The 24,814-nt window shown below is 40.0% G+C and overlaps 1 protein-coding gene across 1 annotated transcript; it reads right to left on the bottom strand.

The window, feature by feature from the left end:
- Positions 1-1,028: 1,028 nt before the first annotated feature.
- Positions 1,029-21,784, bottom strand: LOC117267951 (all-trans-retinol 13,14-reductase-like). Its single transcript, XM_033644028.2, has 12 exons — positions 21,179-21,784; positions 14,143-14,325; positions 13,774-13,912; positions 13,391-13,493; positions 12,565-12,760; positions 12,275-12,472; positions 11,765-11,884; positions 9,177-9,315; positions 8,919-9,028; positions 5,362-5,528; positions 4,866-5,025; positions 1,029-4,774 (listed from the first exon to the last, which is right to left on the bottom strand). Exons 1-12 carry the CDS (start codon positions 21,342-21,344, stop codon positions 4,623-4,625), a joined length of 1,833 nt encoding a protein of 610 aa, XP_033499919.1. The 5' UTR covers positions 21,345-21,784; the 3' UTR covers positions 1,029-4,622.
- Positions 21,785-24,814: the final 3,030 nt, after the last annotated feature.

Raw genomic sequence — 24,814 nt, forward strand, 5'->3', positions numbered from 1 at the left:
AATCCTAGGGGAAACACTGACCTAAATCCATTAATTTTAACAATAATCATCTTTATTTCATTTAGCCACAAAACAATGAACATGCAAAAACATACAATAATACTTAAAAGTAAGATTAGTCTTACTGAAAATGTCTTACAAACTTGGGAAGAGAAAGTTATGGACATTTTCCAGTATAAGGTGAGACAGGACAAAGACACACAAAATTCATTCTGTTGTGGTTAATAGCGCTATTTGCTATAGAAGTGCAATGAAAGCACTACTTTTTTTATTATCATATTTAGTCTCACTTGTTTTAACAAAAGTGTTTTAACAAATAATACTAGTAATAGCTACTACCAATTTGTCAGTTTTTTACTCTGTTGTTAAAATGGCATTACATTTAGTGAAGAGCACACCATGACTCAAAACTCAAGGTTTAGAACTTGGGACTTGTTAGCCTTGACTTTGGACTTGACTCGAGACTAGAGGGCAAAGACTTAAGACTGACTTGTGACATGCAAATCAATGACTTGGTCCTACCTTTGCTATCTACACACCTATTCCCACTCAGGGTTGCCATACAAAGTGTTGCCAGAAAATTCAGCAGTATCGTATTTTAAAATGATGAAATTTAATAAAATCTATTGTAGGCCTACATACTGAAACAACCCCGGAAGGGGCCAGGACACTACACTGAATGGCAAAACTATGTGCAACATGTTTGCGTAATAACCGTCATCTGAACAAGACGGCAGCTTTTTGTCGCTTCACAAAGAGCCAATTGCAGCCCATTACACAATCACCCCGTCCATTCTTACCCTTCAAAATAAAAGCCCCAGATCTCCACACTTCATCAAAGGTACTTTATTCCCTTAGGGGCTTTAGGTGAGAGGGCTTGAGCTGCAGGTATAATCAAGGGTGCTGATGTGATTGGATGCTCTCGAAATGCAAATAGTTTCCTTGTGGGTTTATTGTAATGGCAAAATGATCTGTGGTGGCAAAACTATTTAATGAACAGTTTAAAGAAAAAGTCTTCACACGTCGGCTGTCTTTCTTGAGTTTTAATAAGCATTCATGAATGGAGACACTCAAACATGCAACCGCATGAACAGTCAGTGAGTGCCTAGTGAGTCCTCTCGCCGCTTGGTGTCTCTCACTGCTGTCACAGTAGGGGTTAAATGAGCAACACATATCATTAGGCTAGAAGTTCAGTTTCATCAAAACAAGTAACCTTATATAACACGTTATAGGTTAAATATGTTTAAATACCCCAATTTTCCATCACAGATCATACATTCAGCCTTATTTGGAATTACTGATTGTATTTCATACAAATACAGTAATTACTTAACATCTGGCAACACTGTTTCCACTGCCCTTATCAGCTCTGCCTGGCCTCTCAACCCACCTCCTCACCTGCATCACCCAATCACCCACCTTCTTCCTATTCCTCCTGATTGAATCCACATATCCTCCTGAGATCCAAACTTTTGTTTGGTATGCATTTTTAATTTCTCCTAGCTATTTTAGGTCAGTAGGACCCGATAAGTATAAAAAAACTTAACATTGTCATTGATAATTAAGTCTCAATTTCCTCAGACAAGATGATAATAATGAGTACTCCCTAATTAACAGTGTCTTAGTTTAATACTGTTGCTAAAATTGTTCAAATGTATTGCCATATCAAACTACAAACATTATTAATCATAAATAAACACGTTTCAACCATAAAATGTGATCAGGTTTTGGACGTTGTCCACTTTTGTGTTGTATCAACTGCAGACTGACTTGGCAGAAATGGCTGCCATCTTCTTTTTACATGTATTAGTATATTGTGCTTTTACTACCACTAGACTGCACAAAAAATGTCCACAAATGAGGACAACAGGTCTAAGTTAAGTAGAATGAAGTATAAGGTTAAGTAAAACCAAAATGTGATGTCCACATATGAGGACACAGGGTCTCAGGAGGATATACAGGCTCAAATAATTGTTCCTCTGTCAGTTTGTCATTAGTTCCAATGCAATTTTCTGTTTCCTGCCTGCCTGTTACCTTTCTGCCAAATCTACTGCCTCTCTTGGACTCTTGCCACCTGTTAGCTCTATATTCATTTAATCGCTGAAATAATCTTCCTGCCTCTTTAACTCTTTACACTTGGGTCCATTCCCTGTTGCCCACACACCAGCCTTGACAGTTTGCTGTAAAGTTATCCCTACATTTTTGCTTTGGAGCCAGGTGCCACTGCTTGCGCATGGTATTGCTAATTATGAATGGCATCGCTCAAATGGAGGAGGACGTTCTTGCAGTTACAAGATTCCAAATGAATATCTGATTGGATTGGATCAAGTCCAAATACACAGACTGCTCCATGTTTTCTGTGCCTGAAGCATTCTGCGAGAAATAAGTAGAACAGAAATATAAAGGCTTCAAGGTGACATATGCCAATGTTTGTTGTTGTATCTTATCTCTTAAAAGGGCCACGTCACCACACGGCAGTCTCTGAGGCTGAAAAACGAAGCCAATACAGAAATGCTAAAAACTGCAGTTCAGTAAATGGCCACTTGAGGCTGGCTCCAAAACAGAGTCAATCCCCACAGAAGATGAAGATGTTTTAGTCTCTATAGCTAATTCCCCAGTTCATTACAACTTTATAGAGGGTGAATTTTAATATAACTCATTAAAATTACATTAAGTCTTTAAGTTAAGCATAATTAAGGGCTGGCCACTTTGAGTGACAGTTTGGGGCAATCCCCAGCTGCTAGGTGTCATCTAAGTTAGTCACTGAACCTGACATTTTAGCCATGTTTGTGGTGTTGGTGCCTTTTGTAGAGTATTAATGCAAATATTTTACTCTTAATAGTTGTGCGCTTAATTGTACGAACAGACTGTCCAAGAAGTCTGTGCTCCATTTTTTTAGTGAGTTAGCTCATTAAGTAGCTAATTAGCCCGCTCATTGCTTTGGTTATGCCCAGCTTTGGGAAAGATGCTAACAGGTGCATATTCTAGCCTACAGCCATGATAACAGCTCTGTTGGGCTACAGTTAGCAGTAGCATGGCAGCATGCTTGCAATGCTGATGCTAATTTAAAACTATTATTATTATTATTATTATTATTACTATTATTAACAGGGTATATAAAAGATTCTGATCTATCTCTAATGACATGTTCGGATGACATACCTAACCTTGTTGGAAAATACTGTAGCTGGAGTCTTCAGCAGAGCGTATCAGAAAAGAGTGACTAACAGTTTATCAGCTGTTTTCGACTGTCAGTGCCTGCCCATGGCATATTCAGTATAGGCGAATACTAAGGGCACCATCATCCACAGGGGGAGGCACAAATAGGGGACGAAAAAAAATCTAAATGTTTATCTTTTTACTATTTTCTACTAATACTATTACTACTATTACTACCGCCCCTTGTCCCCTCCCCCAGCTCATTACACTTTACCTGCTCTTTGGGGGAGATGGGCAAGTTATCCAACATCACCTGAACCCCGAAACATGCTGTATGGTTATCATGTCAAAACGACAAAAGCTCTCTGGTGCCCACTCAACTACCACTACACTACTGAGAGGACACTCCACTACTACTACACTACCGAGAGGAGTATGTGGAGATAAAGAAAAGAAAACCAGTGTTGCAATCGGCAGGAGTGCTAGTTATTGTTATCTCTGAGCAGCCAGTGGCCACAATGAACATGCTCACAGAGGTGACATTGATTTACACTGTGAAGTGAAGCTCTGTTCAATAAAAATAAGTATGGGGTGAAGGTAAATTATATTGTTGTCATGATGTGTTCAGTGTAATCTTTAAAAGGTAGCTTTTAGCAATGAACTGGAATAAATCCAGCTGTTTGAAGGAGGAATTTGTTGATGTTTTCACAGCACTATAAAACAGATATTAAAGAGGCAATTATGATGTATCATATGTAGTAGAAGGGCATTTTGTTTATTTCTTAAAAAAGTTTTTTCATGTCATAAATGTGTATTATAGAATGTGTAGTCATTAAAAGGTAGTGTAATGCAGGACTGAATGACTTTGCCTGGTAGTGCGCCGGGCTTTGAATCCAATTTTAAGTGGAACTTGAGTTAATATTACTTTGTTAATCCTTTTATGGTCTGTTGGCTCACTGATAACAGGAGTCAATTAAAACTTTCAAAGTACAAGTGTCACCCATTTTTGTTTGTTTGAACATTTAGGAGCAGTGGAACATGGGAGCAAACAAAAGTGGTCTGTTCTCACCATTTTATGACCTGCATGTAGACAACAGACACAGCCAAGTATTTCTCACACACTGATTTTGGCTCACAGATAATAGAAAGGCATGCAGCCTTGTTTAAGAAATTACAACAGAATGCATGTCAGGCATCTATTGTTTCCAAAATTTAAAAGGTGTGATGTTGTTAACCATGGTGTTGTCTGCCAATCATTTTGTAGTGGGCTCCAATCATTCTCTTAGTTGGGTTTCCATCATGCATACTCAGCTACAAGCCAGACCATAACAGTTTTAATGCTTTCTCTGAATTTATTCAGGTTACCTTATCACCTGACTTTGGGTCAAATCAATTTTATTCTTTTCCTTGTTTGTTTTTTTATTTTTTAAATCTTGAATAGTTGCTCCACTACAGCCCTGTCGCTACCAGCTCATCCTATGATTGATGTTTTTGTTTTTCATTCGGGTCTTCAAGGCCAGAAGGTCAATGTAGAGGATCTGATTGAGGACAGCTGAAGCGCAGAGGAGTCCACCGTGCAGCGCCCCAGCCATGCCGTTACAGAATACATCCTGACCTGTGCAGACAAACACAAGCAGAGACATTGAGCAGATGTTTCTGTCTCTGTAGAGTCCAGAACAGATGAGACTGTCTGACGGTTAGGTCACCTGTTAGGTAGAGTCCACTGATTGGTGTCTGTGGTCGTGTCCTTGCAACAGTATCTGGGGTGAAGCGCTCCAAGTTGTGTTCAGCACCATACATCTCACCTCTTGGAGCGCCCAAATAGTGACTGTTAGTTAGAGGAGTGGCAGCATCCACCATCACCACCTGGACGTAAACACATGGTATTTTAAGGCAAAAGCACATCAATAGTAGGTGGAATATTTGACACTTCAACATCTTTGCATTTCAAAACTTTTTGGACACACCAATATTTTTGACTGAAAGCATGCAAGTACAGTAAATAGAAGCTTACATTGGAATTAGGGAAGAAAAAACAGAAATACTTGTGTTTGATACCTGTGATAAAATATTCAAATATGACCATATTCCACTGCCTTCAACAGCAAATGAAAAGGTGCATTCCCTGATGACTGCTGTGGGACAGAGGCAAAAGCCTCGGGAAAATGCTAGTGAGCAAACCTTGAGTTTGGAATATATTACCTTGTCTTTCAGTTGAGGGAAGATTGTTAATGCCCAGTCCAACAGCTCTTGAGCCATGCTGTTTTTCATATCCAGGTAATCCTGCCCCCTCTTGCCAAGCTTTGTACTCTCCCACTCCTCAAACCACTCATAGCGAGCCATGGTGAGCAGCGTCATACAGGACTTACCTGCAGAGAGGTAACAAGGGGTAATAATGAGAGAGTGATACAAAGGTTTGTATTAAAGGGTTACTTTGCCAGTTTTCAACCAGCTTTTTATATATATCATAACAAAGTGGGTAGTATGTGTAAATGAACTGTGGTTAATTTCCCTACGTCTTACCAGTGCCCAGATCTCTTGTCTTGGTGGATTTGAGCTGGTTCTGGGGCTTTTACTCAAAATTGAGCATAACATTAGTTCAGGCAGGACACAATGTCAAGCTCAGTTCACATTTAAGTTACATCAGTTGATCTCAAGCTGCCCAATCAACTGATGGATCAGCTGATAGCTCTCTCCGCCTTGGGCTTTCCACATGGGCCTGTGGAGGAGGCTTTCTGCATAGGCCTAGGAAAGGCAGAGAGGCCCCAGAACAGAACCATACCACCAAATATAATACTGCAAAAGGAAGTTGTCTTTGACTAAAGTGATCTTGACTGAACTACAGATTGCATTTCTGCATTTTCGTATGCCCAGCGCCACCACAGACACAAAGAGTATATAAGTGGAGAAAGATAAAGAGAGACGAGTCCGTCTCACTCTGTCTCTCTGAAACTCAATCAAACTGTAAAATTAGGCCCCACTGATCAAATATAAACCAAGATTATGTTACTGCATCACTTATTTCGCGCATAAAATGTCTTCATAAACATATTTTAGTGAACTTTTTGTTGTAAAATGAGAGATTGTGAACAGATAGTGAGTGCTATACTGTTCAAATTGCAACACTAAACAGTGCTGATCAAATATAAAGCTAGATTCTGTGACTGCTTTACCTACTTCTCGCCTAAAATGTTTTCAGAAACATATTTTAGATAACTGTTTAACTGTAATTTGAGATCATTTGTTACCGCCAAACGGACGAGCTTGCATTACATTCCGTTTTCATCTTTTACATCTTTAAAACAGTTGACAGAACACCTCAAACTGCAAACAAGGACAATTATGACTTTTTCTATTGTAAATGTTTGATCTGTGGAGGTGTTCCACTTGTAAAACTTTCCTTGAGCTGAGGGGACCAATTTAAACATCTGTGAGGTCATCATAATGTAAAGACTATGAGCCAAGTGGGAACTTGGGTCAGGGCCAGCGGGAGAAAAACTACTGTGCATATTCAGCAGGCCACATACTGCCAAAGTATTTGGTGTATGTGCTACGTGAACAACTCAATTTAAAGTGAACAGGTGCCATCTTGTGGCTCCTTATCTAGTTAGGGCCTGTGTCCACTTGGCGCTTTTTTCTCAGCGTAGCATCTTTTTTCAATTGTGCCCAATGAGGAGAGAGTGTATGTGGTTGCATGCAGCTGCCTAGAGAAAAAAACGCCGTGCCCGACAGCTTTTTTTTAGAGCACTCCACCTTTTTTGTGCAGCTGCTCCGAGCGCTTTAGGTTGAAAATCTCAGAACTTTTCGGAAAGGCGTTGGTGACGTCTCTGCTGCTTCTTGAGCTAGTCTAATGTCTACTAGACATTTTTGGTAGCAGATTGGACGGCATACACTGGATGTTGCTGTTGAGTGTTGTGCTTTTATCACCGTTCACTTTGTAAGCTTAATGTTGACTGTGTAGTCAGCCCTCTGCAGCGTTGCATTCGCTACCCAGCTAACGTCAGTGTCAAGATATTGACACAGACGTTAGCTGGAAATAGAAATAGAAACATACCCAAGTGGAGCATGTCACTGAAAAAAAGTGCTGGGAGCATTTTTTTATGAAACGCTCCCAACTGCCCTACCACCACTTGCTACAGCCCATTCCTCTGTTTTTACTGATCATGTAGCACCAATATCAAAAGTATTTGCATCATTTTAATATAATAAAAGCCCAGTTTTATGGAAAGATCATCTTTTCAGAAGTGAATTACTTTAACTTTTGATCATCTTGAATGAACTACTAGGTTCTCGAGTCAAATAGTTGATTGTGGGTAAACTTCTTACATTAACACACTGCCTCACTGCCTCAGGCAGAGGAGAAGAATACTTACTGCTCTACTTCTTGAGCTGTATAATTCTGCCTCAAAGAAGAATAAACTGCTGGGTGGTGTTTGGTTAGATTTAATTTTCCAACAGCACCTGTACCAAAACAACCAATGTAGCCCATTTCATGTTTTTGGTGCAATGCCACCTTCAGTCAGAACACAGAGAAAGATTGTAAATCTGCTGCTGTAGATTCCTTGTTGTGCCTTTTCTTTTACTGATCTTGTTTTTCTTATTTTTGTCTCCGGAGACGAAAATAAGACCTACAAATCAGTCATAACAGATCACTGCAAAAGGGAAAACCATCTTATGGACTGGGACAAGGCCAGAGTCATACACACTGAGGACAACAAATACCGGCGCTGGATCAGGGAGGCTATTGAAATGAGGAAGCGGGGCCCAGGGACGATGAACAAGGACGAGGGGGCATACATGCTCTCCCACATGTGGAGCAGTGTCCTGGAAAGGCAGCAGATGGACAGCAGGTCCCTAATATCGGCTGATTGACAGATCAGCTGATAAAGATGCGTCACAACCACCACCAAGTGTCACTTCTGAGGAAGGCCGAAGTTTCTGCTGAAACATGTCAAGGTATGTAACATCCTAACATGTCTGAGATAAAAGAACAACTAAAGTCATTATCAGAAACTAAAGACATAATGAACACCATTGAACAGGGCTGCCCCTGACCAAAGTGGGACCCTAAGCGAAATTTTATTTGGAGGCCCCCATCCCAAATGTATCATAGGTATAAAATGACTGTACAACAACTTGCCATTTAACTTGACAACCTTTACTGGCAATAACAAATGTACTGTAGATACAGTAGTTTGGCTGTATGAGTCAAATAAAATAAAAAATTCAACCTGAAATAAATAAATAAATAAATATTAAATAAAAATAACTTCAAACTGAAATAAATAAATAAACAAATCTGAGTCACAAATAGCCATCAATTACTCATCAAAAGAAAGTAACTTCCACCACCTCAATCCCCCACCCTTGATTAAGGGGCGGCCCTGCCATTGAACTATGTTTTGCAAGGTCACAGTGACCTTTTTACCTTTTACCTCCAACCATTGAATTCTAATCAGTTTATTCTTCAGTCCGAGTGGACGTTTGCGTCAAAATTAATACCCTAAAATTAATACAAAAATACCCTAAACGTGTTTTTGAGATATTATGTCCACAAGAATGGGACTGATGTAGGGATGGACCGACGGAATGTCAACCCGAAAACATTCATGATCCATTGTTTGATTCATATGATTGCATATCTGCAGAGAAAGAGTACAGAAGCAAGGATAGACATCGCAGAACTCACTGAGCTGGAAGGCGGTTTCAGATTTACGTGTCCTGTACATTTGTGCACATATGAATTGACTGTGTGTTACCTGGTTGTCTCATGTTGGCTGTAGGATCTTTAGCGGATGGGAATGTGATGAACATCATGGGGATGTTTCCCAATACCTGGTCTCTGCTCAGAGAAGAGTAACGCTCCATACTTCACACACAGTTGTGGGCACACAAACACATACACACACAGGACATACAGACAGGAATGTGTTAAAAAACATGAGCTGTGTCGTTCAACTAAAAATATCAACAAAATAGTATTTGATCTTTTCATACAGTAAATGCAGAAAACCTACAGTGAGTCCAAGTCATTGTCTTTATACATCCAGAAGTTGGTGGAAACAATGCCAAGCTCCTCTTTGGTTCCATCCAGACCAACAAAGACCAAGAAGGAACCCATGCCATGACGCACCAAACTCAACAATGACTTGATCTCTACACACACACAGACACACACAATACAGAAAATACATTTGAGAAAAACAGGGTATATGCTGTACAGATATCAGACATTTGAATGTAATGCTTTTTAAGACCTTTGCAAGATCATTTTTAACCAAATTTCAGACTGATTTTTGGACAAATCATCTTTTTGTTTTTCAAATACTGCAGGTAACTTTTTTTAACGTGAACACATGCTACTTTTGCTTTTAAGTGATCATAACAGTGAATACAGAGCTACCCTGCTCTGCAGAATCCATTGAAGGTAAACAGGGAAACTTTGCCAATATTCAACCAGCTGTGTGTCATCACATTAAACACCGTTCGCACACAGCTGGTTGAATATTGGCAAAGTTTCCCTTTAGTTTCTGTTAATTTCTATTTTTTTCCTGTGTTGATGTGATGATTCACTTTTGCACTGTGATCTATATGTTAAGCTTTAGCTTCTAACTATCGTTATCTTTTTAACCTGTTTTTGTTGCTGTCAGTTTGACATCCTGCATGTATCCTTTAGCAGTGCAGTGCAGTTCATTACAGTGTGAGCTCCAACACATGGGGGCGAGGCTTAGCAAAGGGTTAATTAAGACATCAGAATTTAAAATTGAACACTATTTAACTATTAAGGCCTGATATTTATACAACTGAATTTAAGAGCCTGCAGACACTCTGAACAAGACGTCAAATGAGAAAAAAGTGCTAAATGTACTGTTTAGTGCAGGGATGTCAAACATACAGCTCCTGGGCCAGAACCGAGCCACCAAAGGGTCCAATCTGGACCACTGGATGACTTTGCACATATTAATGCACTGAATGCTAAAGCGGGATTTATTCTGTGTCAAATCAACACCATACCTACAGCATAGGCTCTGCGTTGATGCCATCACCATAGCCTGAAGTGCACATTCCCAGAAATGTAACTACACATTGCAGTGACTCAGACCTCCTGGCTATTTTTGTAAGCTGAAACCATTTCCCTCAGTGGAAACAAAGCTGTTATTACATTATTATTATTATTATTTATGAATACTTTCACATATAAAATATATTAAATTGTGAAGACAATAAAGCCTCAAGGGGGCGGCACGGTGGTGTGGTGGTTAGCACTGTCGCCTCACAGGGTTCCCGGTTCGATCCCAGGTGTGGGAGCCCTTCTGTGCGGAGTTTGCATGTTCTCCTGGTGTCAGCGTGGGTTCTCTCCGGGCACTCCGGCTTCCTCCCACAGTCCAAAGACATGCAGATTAGGTATTAGGTCAATTGATAACTCTAAATCGGCTGTAGGTGTGAATGTGAGTGTGAACGGTTGTCTGTCTCTATGTGTCAGCCCTGCGATAGTCTGGCGACCTGTCCAGGGTGTACCCTGCCTCTCGCCCGATGTCAGCTGGGATAGGCTCCAGCCCCCCCGCGACCCTCAAGAGGATGAAGCGGTTAGAAGATGGATGGATGGATAGATGGAATAAAGCCTCCAAAAAATAGCATTTCAAGTCTTGTATGTGATTTATCCTGGCTTCATTTGAGTAGAGTGTTGTTAGTGTGTCGAGTATAAGACAGTTGTTTCGTCTGTGAACCTGCTGAGTTGTAATGGAGCCAAATTTTGTAACGTTACCTTTGTTAAATGTTGCTGCTGTTCCTGGCTTCATATGAGTAGAGGAAATCCCTGCTAGCTGCTAAGCTAATTTATACAATGTAACATGCTATAGGCTTGTGCTAATAACATTAGCATGTTGAATTTGTCTGGAAAATGTGTCCGGCAAAAGACAAGTGTTTTGTCTGTGAATGCTGCGAGTTGTAGTGAAGCTGATTTTATGTACTTGTGTGTTAAATGTGTGTTTAATGTGTGTTTTGAATCAACTAAAGCACCCCAGAAACCCCACCACCAACTGGTGTTTTGGAAGTGTAACTGCAGAGTGCCACAGACACACCACCGCACTAGTATAAATGCTCATGATAGTGTAGGCCACATACGTAGGCTCTGCATAAAGCTGATGCACAAGTATAAATCCGCCTTAAGAGGTTCCAGGAGCAAGTTAAACAGTTAGTAACCTACTTCATGTAAAATGCTGCTTCAGAGGCTTTTTACCCTGATCATAACATAGCTCTGAAAAAACTATTACAAAGCACTTACTGTTGTGATACTGAACATTGTAGAAAATACGATCAATCAGCAGCTTCAGTACAAATTAATCTGTATCAGACTTCTATCTTTAAACCATATTGCTAAGGCACTGCCTTAGTGAGTAGAGGACTGACTGAATGTGGAAAAACTGAGATATATTGTTCAAATAGGACTTTTTTTTCTTGCAACATCTCAGGCTGTTCATCGTGTGTTTTGTAAATATGTCAACGTTTCCAGAAAGTTCTTCATTATACCAAAAGAAAGGGAAACATATGGACGTGCTGTATATGGCCCATGAACTAAAATGAGTTTGACACCATACTGTGTTACCTGGTTTGTCCTGTATGGGCTTAGGCAGAAACTTCTGGAAGGTGTTGAAGATTCCAGCATTGGAAATCACAACAGGGGCATGGACCTCAATCTCTTCTTGTCCTTTAAGCACCGTCACACCTGAATTGCACACACAGTGTTAAACCCAAGGAAAATCCAATATTGCATGTTGTGGCCTTCAGTGGCTGGTACAGCCATATGGCTTAGTGGTAACTGACTTAAGAGCAAATTAACAAATCAATCTTTTTACTAGTTCAACTCATTCAGTGACATGGGTCATTTTTATAGGTCGTTTTCTAGAGACCTGGAAGATATGAAACTGACTTGCAATTTGCTAATGACAGCTTCTGACCATGACCCTAAAAAGACTTAACAGCTCTGCTTGATAAGCAAGTAAAAGAACTGGAGAGTGTCTTACTACAGACCTCCATAAACAGAGCCAGCTGTGCACATTATCATGGAAATGTCCACTGCATCACAGAATCTGTCTCACGACCCACCCTTTCTCACCATAGGCCTTCCCTTGTTGGTTGATCAGGATCTGTTGTACAGGAGCTCTCACCAGCACAGCACCGCCTGCCTGCTGAATAACAGGGATGATATGAAAGGCAAACTCGCTGGCGCCCCCTCGTGGGTAGTACGCACCACGCTTGTAGTGGTGAAGAAGGAGAGCATTGATGAGAAAGCTAGACTCTTTAGGAGGGACACCTAAAATGACACAAAACAGAGCACTGAAGAGGATGTAAAGAATGTGTGTTATCTGTGATGCATGTGAGTCTGTATAAGTGTATATTTACTACCGTAGAACAGGTAGGCAGACAGTGCCTGCAGGTCCTTGTTCTTTGTGAGGCGGGACATTACTTCTGAATGGTTGGTGGATGCCAAGCGGAACACTGAAGATATACGATCTAAAAGGCCGGTTCGAACCAGGAAATTGACCAGCCAATATGGTATGATCTTCAAGGTGGCAATAAGGGGTGTCCGTCGTGACGATAGCTGCATAAGGAAGAAACACAAGCAAAATAATGAGAATTATCAGAAACAATACACTGTACATATAAAACTCTTTTAATATGATAGCCCTATTTTGGGGGGGGGGGCACAGGGGGACATGCCCCCCTCAATATTTAGAACATGTGCATTTGTTCCCCCCAGTAAAACTTTTATTTTGACAAAATTTAAGACATTACTACCATAAATAGTTTGCTGCAGGAATGATTCCTAAATAAGTTGGCATTTTTGCGACTGACATGCGACTGTGGTATACTTCGCTTGTGGTGGTCAATGGTTAGCTTTTTACTTCTGGTGATTCCATCTTCGCTTCAAAATTCATGAAAGTGGTGTTCATTTGTGAAGATTATCTTGCTGAACAAAATGTGTAGTATCATTGACTTCCGTTTGCCAGAGAGCTTATGTTCTGCAATAACACAAAGTCAAGTTTCAGCCTTGTCACACACCAAATGTTCATCTGGTCAAAGAAAAGTTTGTCAACAATTTAACTTGTACACAACCTTGTTTGTTAATGAAACTCTTCTTACTTCCTCCTTTCATGCCCATTTTGCCCCTCTCATCTATCATTCCATTGTGATCATACCTCCCTCCCTCCCTCCCTCCCTCCCTCCCTACCTTCATCAATCTCATGAACTCATCAATGGCCTCCTCCTCTCCTGGGAACTGCTTCTTCAAACTTTCTGCCATCTCAGTCTTCCCTGCATGGATATGGTACTCCCTGAGAATTAAGAGTAAGGCAAGGTGCATCAGAGATAGTTTGAAATGTTCAAATCAGTTCAAAGCCAGGCAGGATTCATAATCCTCTGTAGATAATTTCAAAAGTGCGGAAATACAAAAGCATTTAAATATGGATGAGTTAGGATTCTTGAGAATCACTTGTAGGAGATATATTTCATGTTGTGGTCAGGTTTTGTTTGTCTGCAGTGAAGACCCATTAAAAAAAAACAGTTAATAACTTAACGGTACTATAATTAATACAATGTGATTATGTGCCTTACTTGCGCTGGTCGTTCTGACCCAGGATCAGTGTGTCAAAGTGCTGCTCCAGTTTTGTGAACTGCAACTGTCCCTCTGTGATCTGATCCAGAGCAATCCGCAGCATGCTGTTTTCATGAAGCTGGCCCAGATAATGGATACCTGGTGGTGGCAGAGGTGAGGATAAATCAACTTAAATCATGTAATACTGTAATACTTTACAATGTAAAAACATAACGCAACTTTGTCCCAAACTGTGCAGATGTAGGAATAATTCTTACGACTACGTTTTTTTTGTTTGTTTTTTTTTTTTAGAATAGATAGACTACATAGTAACTGCAGGGAAAGAACATCTATGTGTGCAGGTGTGTGCGTATACTTTGCGTCCTTACCCACATCAAACTCAAATCCCTTATTCTGAAAGGTGTGCGTGCAGCCTCCAGCATGATCATGTTGCTCCAGAACTAAAACCTTCTTCCCCGCTTTGGACAGAAGAGCTGCTGCTGTCAACCCCCCCACACCACTGCCAATCACCACTGCATCCAGAGCAGGAGGAACACGGTCCACACGGAACCCTGCAGGAGAGCATACACTGCATTTAAAAATCAGTTTGGAGAAAGGTTTTGAGTCTGGTCTCGAGAACCCTTGACACCTTTCACAGAGTGGGTTTTTTGTGAGAGAGAGTGAGAGAGAGGGGATAACATGCAGCAAAGAACCTGGGACACAGTCGAACCCAGGTACCAGCTTTGCTGCCTCTTTCTCTAATGATAGACACTGATAAACTGGAAATATTTAAGTCTGTGTAATAACAGCATGTGGTGTGTGCATGAGTGAAGGTCCATTTTGTCCACTAAACATATTGCTCATACCCATTGGTTCGTACCAAAGTGCTTATTGAGGGTGCCTGCTGTGCAACAGCAACACCACTATATATAATCTGTTACGTATATTCTTATACAAAATATATAATATGATTGTTCTTATTCTTAATCTTCCGCCTGATATTTCCACATGCTATCCGTCCTGCATCATTTGCAAAAAATACATAAAAACGTGCATTGAGCGAGTTATCCTGAATGTGCTATGACTTTTCATAGTCTATAGTCATGACTATAGTCATGTAGTATGTAGTACATGGCATATGCAGTACTTGTAGTGGGCAGTACATATTAATGCCTCATATCGAAACTTGCTTCACATTTGGCATCGGTAGCAGGCACCCAAAATTTCTTGTGAAATTTTCTAGTTTACTTTATCAAACTCAAATCAATTTTTTTTATAAAGCACATTTAAAACAACCAGACCAAAGCGTTGTATCATAAAATAAGATAAATGAAATAACGCCACATGGTAACAGCCAAAAGCAAAAGAGATAACAAACAACACCATATCATCAGCATGCACAAATAAATGATAAAAGAAAATTAAGCACAGAAGAGTGAAATATAAAAACCTAAAATCTTAAGGACATTCAAAGGCGTTAGAACAGTGAAAATACTAAAATTCACTGTAGTTCAAAATAAACTGTGTTTTATACAATCTTAACACTTTTGCTAGTCACTTGTGGTCCATTCAAAATAGATCCGTGACCCAACTTTGTACTGCGATCAATCATTTGGAAGCCACAGCCTAAGAAAACATGGGCCTTAAGCTTAGCTGTAAATGTTTCTACAGAGGGGGAACATTTAATTGAAAATAATAAACTGTTCCAAAGCTTTGGGGCGGCTGCAGTGAATGCATTATCACATTTACCCCTTAGCCTGGTCGTGGGAAGCCATGAGCAGCTGGTCTGAGGATCTGAGAAATCTGGTGTTGGAAAGGGGGCAGAGGAGCTCAGAGATGTACTGGGGTGCCAGGCCATGCCAAGCTTTAAAATCAAATAATAGGATCTTAAACTCAGTCCTATACTTGACCAGTAACCAAGTCAGGGCCACCGGTATAGGTATGAAGCAGTCTCTTTTCTGGGTACCAGTTTGTAGCCTAGCAGCAGCAATTATCACCAACTGCAAGCGAGGATGACTGGCTTGTTCCCACATGCAGAGCACTACAGTAATCCAGATGAAAGTAAATTAAGGCATTTGTGACAGTCTGCAGGTCATCAAGTGAGAGGACTGGTTTAAGTTTGGCAATAATTCTTAGCTGGACAAAGCAACCTTTCACAACAGTGTAAATTTGTCTGTCAAATTTTAAAGCTGGATCAAAGATGACATCAAGATTTCTGGCATGGGCATTAATGTTAGGTGCCAGGGGCCTTAAGTGGTTAGCTATACCCCGGATAGAGTCCCAGGAACGGAACATTACCACTTCTGTTTTCACTATTATTTAATAGAGGACTATTTTATGTCATCCGAGATTTCACATCCTGGAGGCAGTGGAGGAGGGGCCTAACTGCCATTACGGTTATCAGCAGAATCTAATGTGAGGTAAAGCTGAATGTCTAGCATTGGGAGTAGAAAGCAGGTAATTGAGGTTTGGGAACAGTATGAAACATGGTGGAAAACCTGATGCACATGTGATCTGAGATCCCCATATATAGGCTAAATAGTCACACAAGCTTCACAAAGTTAAAAGAGTCCATAAAACCAGGAAAATTCAGTGGCTTTGACATTTGAGGTCAACATGAAAATTTAAATCACCAGAGATTCATTTTTTGTCATGGTTCACAACAACTCAGACTAGACTTGAACCACCAGTTCAGAGAGAGATAAAACCATTTAGAATTACAGAGTTACTCGAGAGAGACCTCACAATTGGGAGAGCCAGATTACACAGGGTGGCAGGTATGGACGAAGCAAGGACATAAGAGAGGTTGTTTTGTTTACAGCTTTGAAACTGCCTTGTGAATGGGAAAACCTGACTGTCACAATGGTCTGAATGGAAAGACCAGCAGCTGGGGGGGTTGATGCCAGGTGAGGCCAGTAGGGGGAGTTCTCGTGGGTTTAACACTGTGATCAAAGAGCATGGATACCAAGAGGCGAAGCTCCGTTGAATTTCTGCCAACAGCCACTAGGGGCGCTACCGCCATTTTGGACTGTTGAGCTTGGACTGTTGCGCCCAGACAACATGCAAGATGTCAAGGAGAGAGGAGAAAAAAAGTAAAAGAAAACAGTGTAGTGCAATTAACTGCAACAACTATCGGTGGAACACCCCGCACCTGGCCTTCCACCGTTTCCCGAAGGATCCCGACAGAGGTGTACGTTTTAAAGTGTTTTAATATCAATTTAATATGCCAGTTTTCGTGGGAAGATATATGTATACAGTACAGGCCAAAAGTTTGGACACACCTTCTCATTCAATGCGTTTTCTTTATTTTCATGACTATTTACATTGTAGATTCTCACTGAAGGCATCAAAACTATGAATGAACACGTGGAGTTATGTACTTAACAAAAAAAGGTGAAATAACTGAAAACATGTTTTATATTCTAGTTTCTTCAAAATAGCCACCCTTTGCTCTGATTACTGCTTTGCACACTCTTGGCATTCTCTCCATGAGCTTCAAGAGGTAGTCACCTGAAATGGTTTTCCAACAGTCTTGAAGGAGTTCCCAGAGGTGTTTAGCACTTGTTGGCCCCTTTGCCTTCACTCTGCGGTCCAGTTCACCCCAAACCATCTCGATTGGGTTCAGGTCCGGTGACTGTGGAGGCCAGGTCATCTGCCGCAGTACTCCATCACTCTCCTTCTTGGTCAAATAGCCCTTACACAGCCTGGAGGTGTGTTTGGGGTCATTGTCCTGTTGAAAAATAAATGATGGTCCAACTAAACGCAAACCGGATGGGATGGCATGTCGCTGCAGGATGCTGTGGTAGCCATGCTGGTAATAAGGGTGTGGGGTTAGATTAACAGTGTCACAGCAACACCATCCTCAGCACCTTGGATAAGTTGGGGATTTTGAATGTGTGTGTAGTGTGGGGTTAGAGGTGAGGTTAACATTTGCGTACAAGGCGGTTGGAACCAAAGATCTCAAATTTGGACTCATCAGACCAAAGCACAGATTTTCCATGGTCTAATGTCCATTCTTGTGTTTCTTGGCCAAACAAATCTCTTCTGCTTGTTGCCTCTCCTAGCAGTGGTTCTAGCAGCTATGAGGGAGGAGGTTGGGGGTTGTTTGAAAATATGGATAATATTTTATAAAAATATAATGTTCTAGAGATGGGTATGATGCTATGTAGACTCTGTGTGGCATTCATAGGTCTCTGAGAGAGATGATGTTATAAGGTTAATTTTGAGGATTGTAGACTGGATGAACTTATCATTGAAGAGGAGTTGGGAATGGAAGGGGGGAGGGAAATTTATTTGAGAGGAGAGGGGAAGAGAAGGTATGGGGAAGTTTCTTTGTAGTGGCTTGATGTTTTGCGAATCACTGGGGACACATTTAAAGTTTTTGCAATTTTACGGGATGACTGACCTTCATTCGTTAAAGTAATGATGGCACTGGTTTTTCTTTAGTTAGATGATTGGTTCTTGCCATAATATGATAAGTTGTGAATGGAGGGGGGTGAGTGGGGATAGTAATAGGGTATATGGGTTTGGGGGATTGGGGAATAGTAGTAAGGATGGGAGGTTTTGTTGGAGGGATAGGGGGGGGGAGGGTGGGTAGGTGGGGAGGGAATTTGTGTTGGGTTTTGGGGGTACTGTGAAATGGAACCATTTCAGGTGACTACCTCTTGAAGCTCATGGAGAGAATGCCAAGAGTGTGCAAGCAGTAATCAGAGCAAAGGGTGGCTATTTTGAAGAAACTAGAATATAAAACATGTTTTCAGTTATTTCACCTTTTTTTGTTAAGTACATAACTCCACATGTGTTCATTCATAGTTTTGATGCCTTCAGTGAGAATCTACAATGTAAATAGTCATGAAAATAAAGAAAACGCATTGAATGAGAAGGTGTGTCCAAACTTTTGGCCTGTACTGTATATAGGCCTATATATAGCCTCTTGGACATTTATATCAGAACTGATTACTGCTTTAGCATTAAAAGATATATTAAAATAGCTTATATATTATTATTACTACTGTCCCCTTACTGTACAAACTGTAAATAAATCTTTATTCCTGACTATGTGACTTCGCCATTAATGTGTTTCTAGTTAAAATATTGATTTGATTTTTTTATTATTTATTTATTTTTTTGGTAGATTGGCTTATGGGGTGATTTTGAAGGAGTAATTAAGTTAATCTTCTTATAAGTGGATGTAATATGTAGAGATGCCATCTCGGCCGTTTTTCCTCGTTTTGTTTTTTTTAAAGTCTATATTTTGCTTTACAAAAACGTAGATAAAGCAGCTGTGACCAAGCTATCACGAGGTGAGTAACATTGTAAACATAATTAATAGCGATATACTTCAGTTTGTCTGTGTGTTTTTGTATGCAAGCTGGTCTGCTGCGGTCTGCTGACAGTCCAAAATGGCGGCGGTAGGACGAAACCATGGGGGATTTTGTTGCTATGGGGCGTTCTATTGAGCTTCGCCTCTTGGTATCCATGCTCTTTGCTGTGATGTGGCACCACAGAGGGAGATGGAGTGTGATGGAGTGTGTGTGTGTGTGTGTGTGTGTGTGTGTGTGTGTGTGTATGTGTGTGTAATGTGGAGAGGATACAGTCAGTCACATAGGTGACAGCGTACAGCAAAATTAGCCGCAAGCATGCTACTGGCTTTATTACTGTGGATGTGAAGAGAGCATAATCAATGTTGTGGGCTTACAGAGTTTTGTGATAAATTAAAATGAAAAACTGGACATAGAAAAGGCTGTTAACCTAAAAATGAGGAGAGAAAAAAAGATTCTACAGACTGTAGATAAAGATTATATCAGTATTAACTTTATTATGTAAAGTTCACATACTATCATTTGGCTATACCATAACATTATCAGAACACAATCTGTAATGAAACATATTGGCATTTCATTACTTGGATTTCATCTATCTTAAAAGACAGGGTCTCAACTGGTTTCTTGGGAAGGCAGGAGCCTGCGGTCTGTGGCTTGTATTAAACCCATAGAGTGCAAGCTGACTCAAGACGTGATGTGGTTTATAAATTACTTATTCTGAAAGGATAAATGGAAAACAATCTGAGAGTTGGCTGGTCTTTCCTGGCTTTACAGTAATTAGATGTTACCTGGCAGTTCTTCGTTCAACACAGGCATGCAAGAAAAACAATGTTTTCTTCACAAATTTAATATAACATGGGGTGAGTAACTGATATACAAATGGTCATTAAGGGGGTGAAGTGTTCCTTTAAAATCCAACTCCAGTCCAGTGACAAACCTTGCACAGATACAAGTCATTATACTCAAGGTCAAACATTTTTGAGGACAAAAGCATATGAAAATCACATTTTTGAATAAAGGGGGGCTTTAACTAATGTGTGCTCACAAGTTATATTGTCAAAATAAAAAAAAGAATAAAAGCTTAAATCCCCGGGGAACTGCTATAGCATAAATGATGGTCGTTAACACTCATTCACTGCTATGTAGGGGAAAAAAGGAAAACCAGGGGCATTAGAAAACTACATGCATGAATTGTGAATCTGATGGCATGGATTACAAAACCACAGAGATTTACACACTGAGGTTTTTTTTACCATGTGACCCCAGACATTGATTCACCACTGACACAGGCCTCAATAAGATGACAAAGCAAAACCATAAAAACTAGTATATGTAACTTACAAACAGTAGTGCCTCCAGAAATTTTTCATTGGGGTGGCCAGATGGGGCCACTGAAAATCTTGAGGTGGCCCAACAAAACCCAAAGCCATGACTAAATACAGGAATTCTGTTGAAGTATATAGGCTGATTGAAAACAATGTCAATATGGTGAGTTAAGGAATCACATACTGATATACTTTGGTTTCTTATTTTACAGTTAATATTACTAATTATCTGATGTACAAAGACTAATACCATACAGCTGACATTTTGAGTTCCACAGCAATCCTGTTTTAATGTGTTATGTATCTGTACATGTAAGGCAATTGTTCTTCAAATAGAATGGTTGTCCTTTTTCTTGAAAGACAATCATACTGCATTTATTTGATTGTAAGGAACAAAAGATTTACTGGGAACAGGGCTTCTCAAGTTTAGGGGAGACTCGTGGGTACACATAGAACCCACTGTCATTTAGATATCTTGAGGTGAGATTTCAAGGGACTCCTTTGAAAATGGCCATGCAAGTTGTTCGCTAGCCAAAATTTGGAATGTTAATCAGCCCCCTTCCCGACAAGCTACGTTTGACCTCTCTGTTCCCTGTTTCACAAACTTCCTAAAGATTTATTTCTCACCAACCATTCCAACAACCTTTAAAAGACCGTATGTTATGTGTAATTAAAATGCAGTTGTCAAACTTCTAGTGAATATTTAGTGGGATGTTGAAGGATAGTAGTGTCTTCCAATTATCAATATTCAAGATTCTGCATCAGAAACAACCTACCTTTCTTCAGCCTGTCATCCCTCTTCCTGCTGTCGGTGACCAAAGGTCCTGGTGGCCTCAGGCACTTCTCGCTGAACACCTTGTAGCGTTGCCCGATGACCAGGAAGAAGATGACGACCACCAGCAGCAGCACGCAGCTCAAAATACCAAGCAGCCACCACCACATTGCAAAGGAAAGCTGTGCGCCCACTATACGGCACTGACAATAGGATGGAGAAGAGAGGAACAAGAAAAGCAGCAAACACAGAAGAAAGCACTGAGGTAGACTGAGAGAGTAATCGAAAAAGAGGAAGGATGAGGTAGGAGTGAACGATGAAGAGAAAAGTTTGATACAAGGCTATCCTGTACAAGACTTTCTCTAAAAAAGAGCACTGACTGCAGAGGAGGAGATGGTTAAAGTGAGGGGTGGAGAGAAGGAAGAGGGGGATAGATGCTTATTAAATTTCATGGGATAAAAAAAATGACATTTAACACATGACATTTGGGAAACTCTAACTCCACAAAGAGCAGAGTGAATAACACATTCTCCACGCCAAGGACATGAGACTGGCAGGGAAGAGAGAGCTGGTTGTTTCTTCACCTCTTTTGACACCCACCACCAATTTGTTTCTCCTTAACTAAACTGCCTTAGGAGCAATATTTTTTTTTTTTTTTTTTACAAAAATCTCACTGTATAGCTCAAATGACGTAGTTCTACTGCATGATTGTGAACAAGGATGCTTTCAGAGCTGAGATGCCGTGATGGAATATGTTAGGGCACCTTGGCTTTCTGGGTAAATGGGCTAAGATGAATTATGAGAGATTTATGTACATGCTTGTAAATGTTTATGACTACTTCAACTGAGCCTACCAGAAGCTACAAGACCATTTCAGAGAAATAAATAATTATTTATTGTGCAATAACCAACAGGCTAATAAATACCATACAAGTTAGAGCAATAATTAGAAAAAGAAATGACAGATGAAAGTTCAAAGTTAAGGTGCAAATAGTCCATTGCTTTAAATGTTGCTGCCACAAGGAATTGTGGGATGCCATTATCTCCCTTCCTTTTGTAAAGGATGGTCCAATGTACCCTATGCTAAATTAAAGGAAAGGAAGCATTTCCTTTCCTGAGCAGTTAGAGCAGCAGTATAGAACTGAGTTAACTGAATGACTTTTTGTCATTGCATTTGTCTGTAGCTGTTGATTCAGCAGCAGGTGTGGCATGTAGGTGCATTAGCCTCACCCTCTGCACCTCCACCAGTGGTTTCTGAAGTTGACGGTGAGTCAGAGTCTCTTGCTTGAAAAGTTATTAAACAATCCATTGTGGCTCACGAGAAGTCCTGTACACTTGGAATAATAATACAGCCATTATGTTTCAATACTGACTTGTTCACCTCGCTGTTGGATAAGTGACGCACAGTGATTTAGTGTAAGTAAATGAAAGTTTATGGGTTTGTTAGCTTATCATGAATGTTGTGTACCAGTGGCGTTGTTAGGTGCATCCAAAGCTTCAGCCCCGAATGTTCTATAAATAGCCCCAGCTCTAAATACATAGGCTTTACAGTATATGTTTTTTTTAAGTCAATATGCTGATTTATCTTCACTAATAACACATTGGATTCATGTTAATGTGTATTTTCAGGCCTTTTTCAATTTTTGAAAACAAACAAACTAAAAACACCCACAACCTAGATTAATAATTAAAAACCCTGCCCCTCGCCCATGTCAGCTGGGATAGGCTCCAGCCTCCGACCCTCAAGAGGATAAGCGATTACAGAATGACGAAAACTTGAAGACCCTCCCAGTATTTAGAGAATTTGAAAAGCTGTTTTCATGGCTGCTTCTTAGATACTTTGGGGTCATTTCACCCACTTAGGAATCTTTCTCAGCAAAAGACTGCAGCGTGGGGACCTGAGGGAAAGGGTGGCTGCAGGGCTGGCAAGTGGATGAAGTAACATCCATCCGAGCCAGAGAGCTGCCATTTTGGACGTGCGCATGCTTGCGCATACTATTTTATGTTTTTATCCCCAACTAAAGGGGGCTTTGTAGGGTCTGAGGACATTTCAGGGATTAGCCTGGACGTCTGCAGGGGTTCTCAGGGATCCTCCCTCTGGAATTTCTTATGATAAATAAACTCTATTTTGATAGACTTTTGATTTTGCTTTTTTAAAATATATTGTAAATATATTGATATTGGTATCGACTACTAAATTTTTGGTATTTGGACATTCCTAATCAAGTGTCTTATGAAAATTGTAAGCACAATGAGAAAAATAATTCTCTGTCTACAGAAAAACAGCACAGATTCAATAATCACTTAAAATCAATAATTTATTCAGTATAGACAGAAGCATGAACATTCATCAGTCCTACAACAAAATTACAAGGTTCAAGCTCGACTCACTATCCATTTTTAGAGCCATGTGTGAGCGTAGAGATTTTGTTCAAGGAATTTATTTGAAAAAGACTATTGAGTTTAAAGGTGCACTCCACTGATTTTACACATGAAGACCATGGGCAGCATTACTTGCCCTGTATTTTTCTTCTGTAAGGGGATTTTTCTGAAACCAATGAGAATAATGCAGAGGATGTCATAGTGATGTCTTCAGGATTAAAAAAAGGTATAATGGCCAATTTAGTTACAAATTCTGGGAGTAGAGTTTGAAAGTCACAAACATTTACCAGGCAAGACAATTAAATGGAGAGATGCTGCAGAGTTGCCTTATGGGAAATGTAGGATTCAGGAGTTTGGGAGCTTGACCCATAATAAAAACAGGATATTTCCGCCTCTGCTGCTTCAGTTTTAACTGAATTTACTTTTATCTCAAACTGTTTGCTCTTGTTATGTAGGATTTTAAAAATGAAACCCTTTAAAAGTATTTTTTTAGTACATACTGTATAGAGTTTACAAATGTACAGTAAACTTATACTTAGAGCCACTTTATATGTCATTGATTCAAACAGTGAATTGTCACTGAGCCATGTTTTTAGAAACTGCATAAAAATTGGTAAACCCACATTACTTTAGAGTTACAGTTGTACTTAAGTGTACATCATTAAGTAAAGATACAGTGACAAAAATGATTTTATTGCATTCGTGAGATTTCATAGAAAAGGACACAGTGAGGTTTTGGAATGTCCTCGAGAGAGTGACAAATGTCATGTATCTTAATAGCAAACACTCAAGAGATCCAAATATAGCTGCCAGGCAAATATCTGCTGTTTTTAAGCCACTTTTGAAAAACTAGAGCATTAATATAAATGTCATTTTACAAACAATGAGCCACTAAAAATGCCTCCTTGATACGTCTGAAAATTGCTCATTTGAGGATCACTCAATTGTCAGTATTTGTATTCAACATCTATTTTTCTCATTCATTGCTAAACAATTCATTGTGCATCAAAAGTATTCAGTACAGTAGCTGCCACAATATAAGATCTTAGTACAAACAAGCTGCTCTCTGCAGTTGGCACCATGTACAGTGTTGCATGTACAGGGGTCCAAGAGTGCACAACACATTTAAAAAGCTTAAGAAAATAAAAATTGCCACGAATTTGTTGAAATTTAAATTTTCCTCATATTTTCACACTTTTATTTTGGAGTGCTTCAGGTTTGTGGGGTTTCTGCCACTTTTTTGTTGTGTTGTTCACTC

This window comes from Epinephelus lanceolatus, chromosome 18 (genome assembly GCF_041903045.1).
Source record: "Epinephelus lanceolatus isolate andai-2023 chromosome 18, ASM4190304v1, whole genome shotgun sequence".
Lineage (NCBI taxonomy): Eukaryota > Metazoa > Chordata > Actinopteri > Perciformes > Serranidae > Epinephelus > Epinephelus lanceolatus.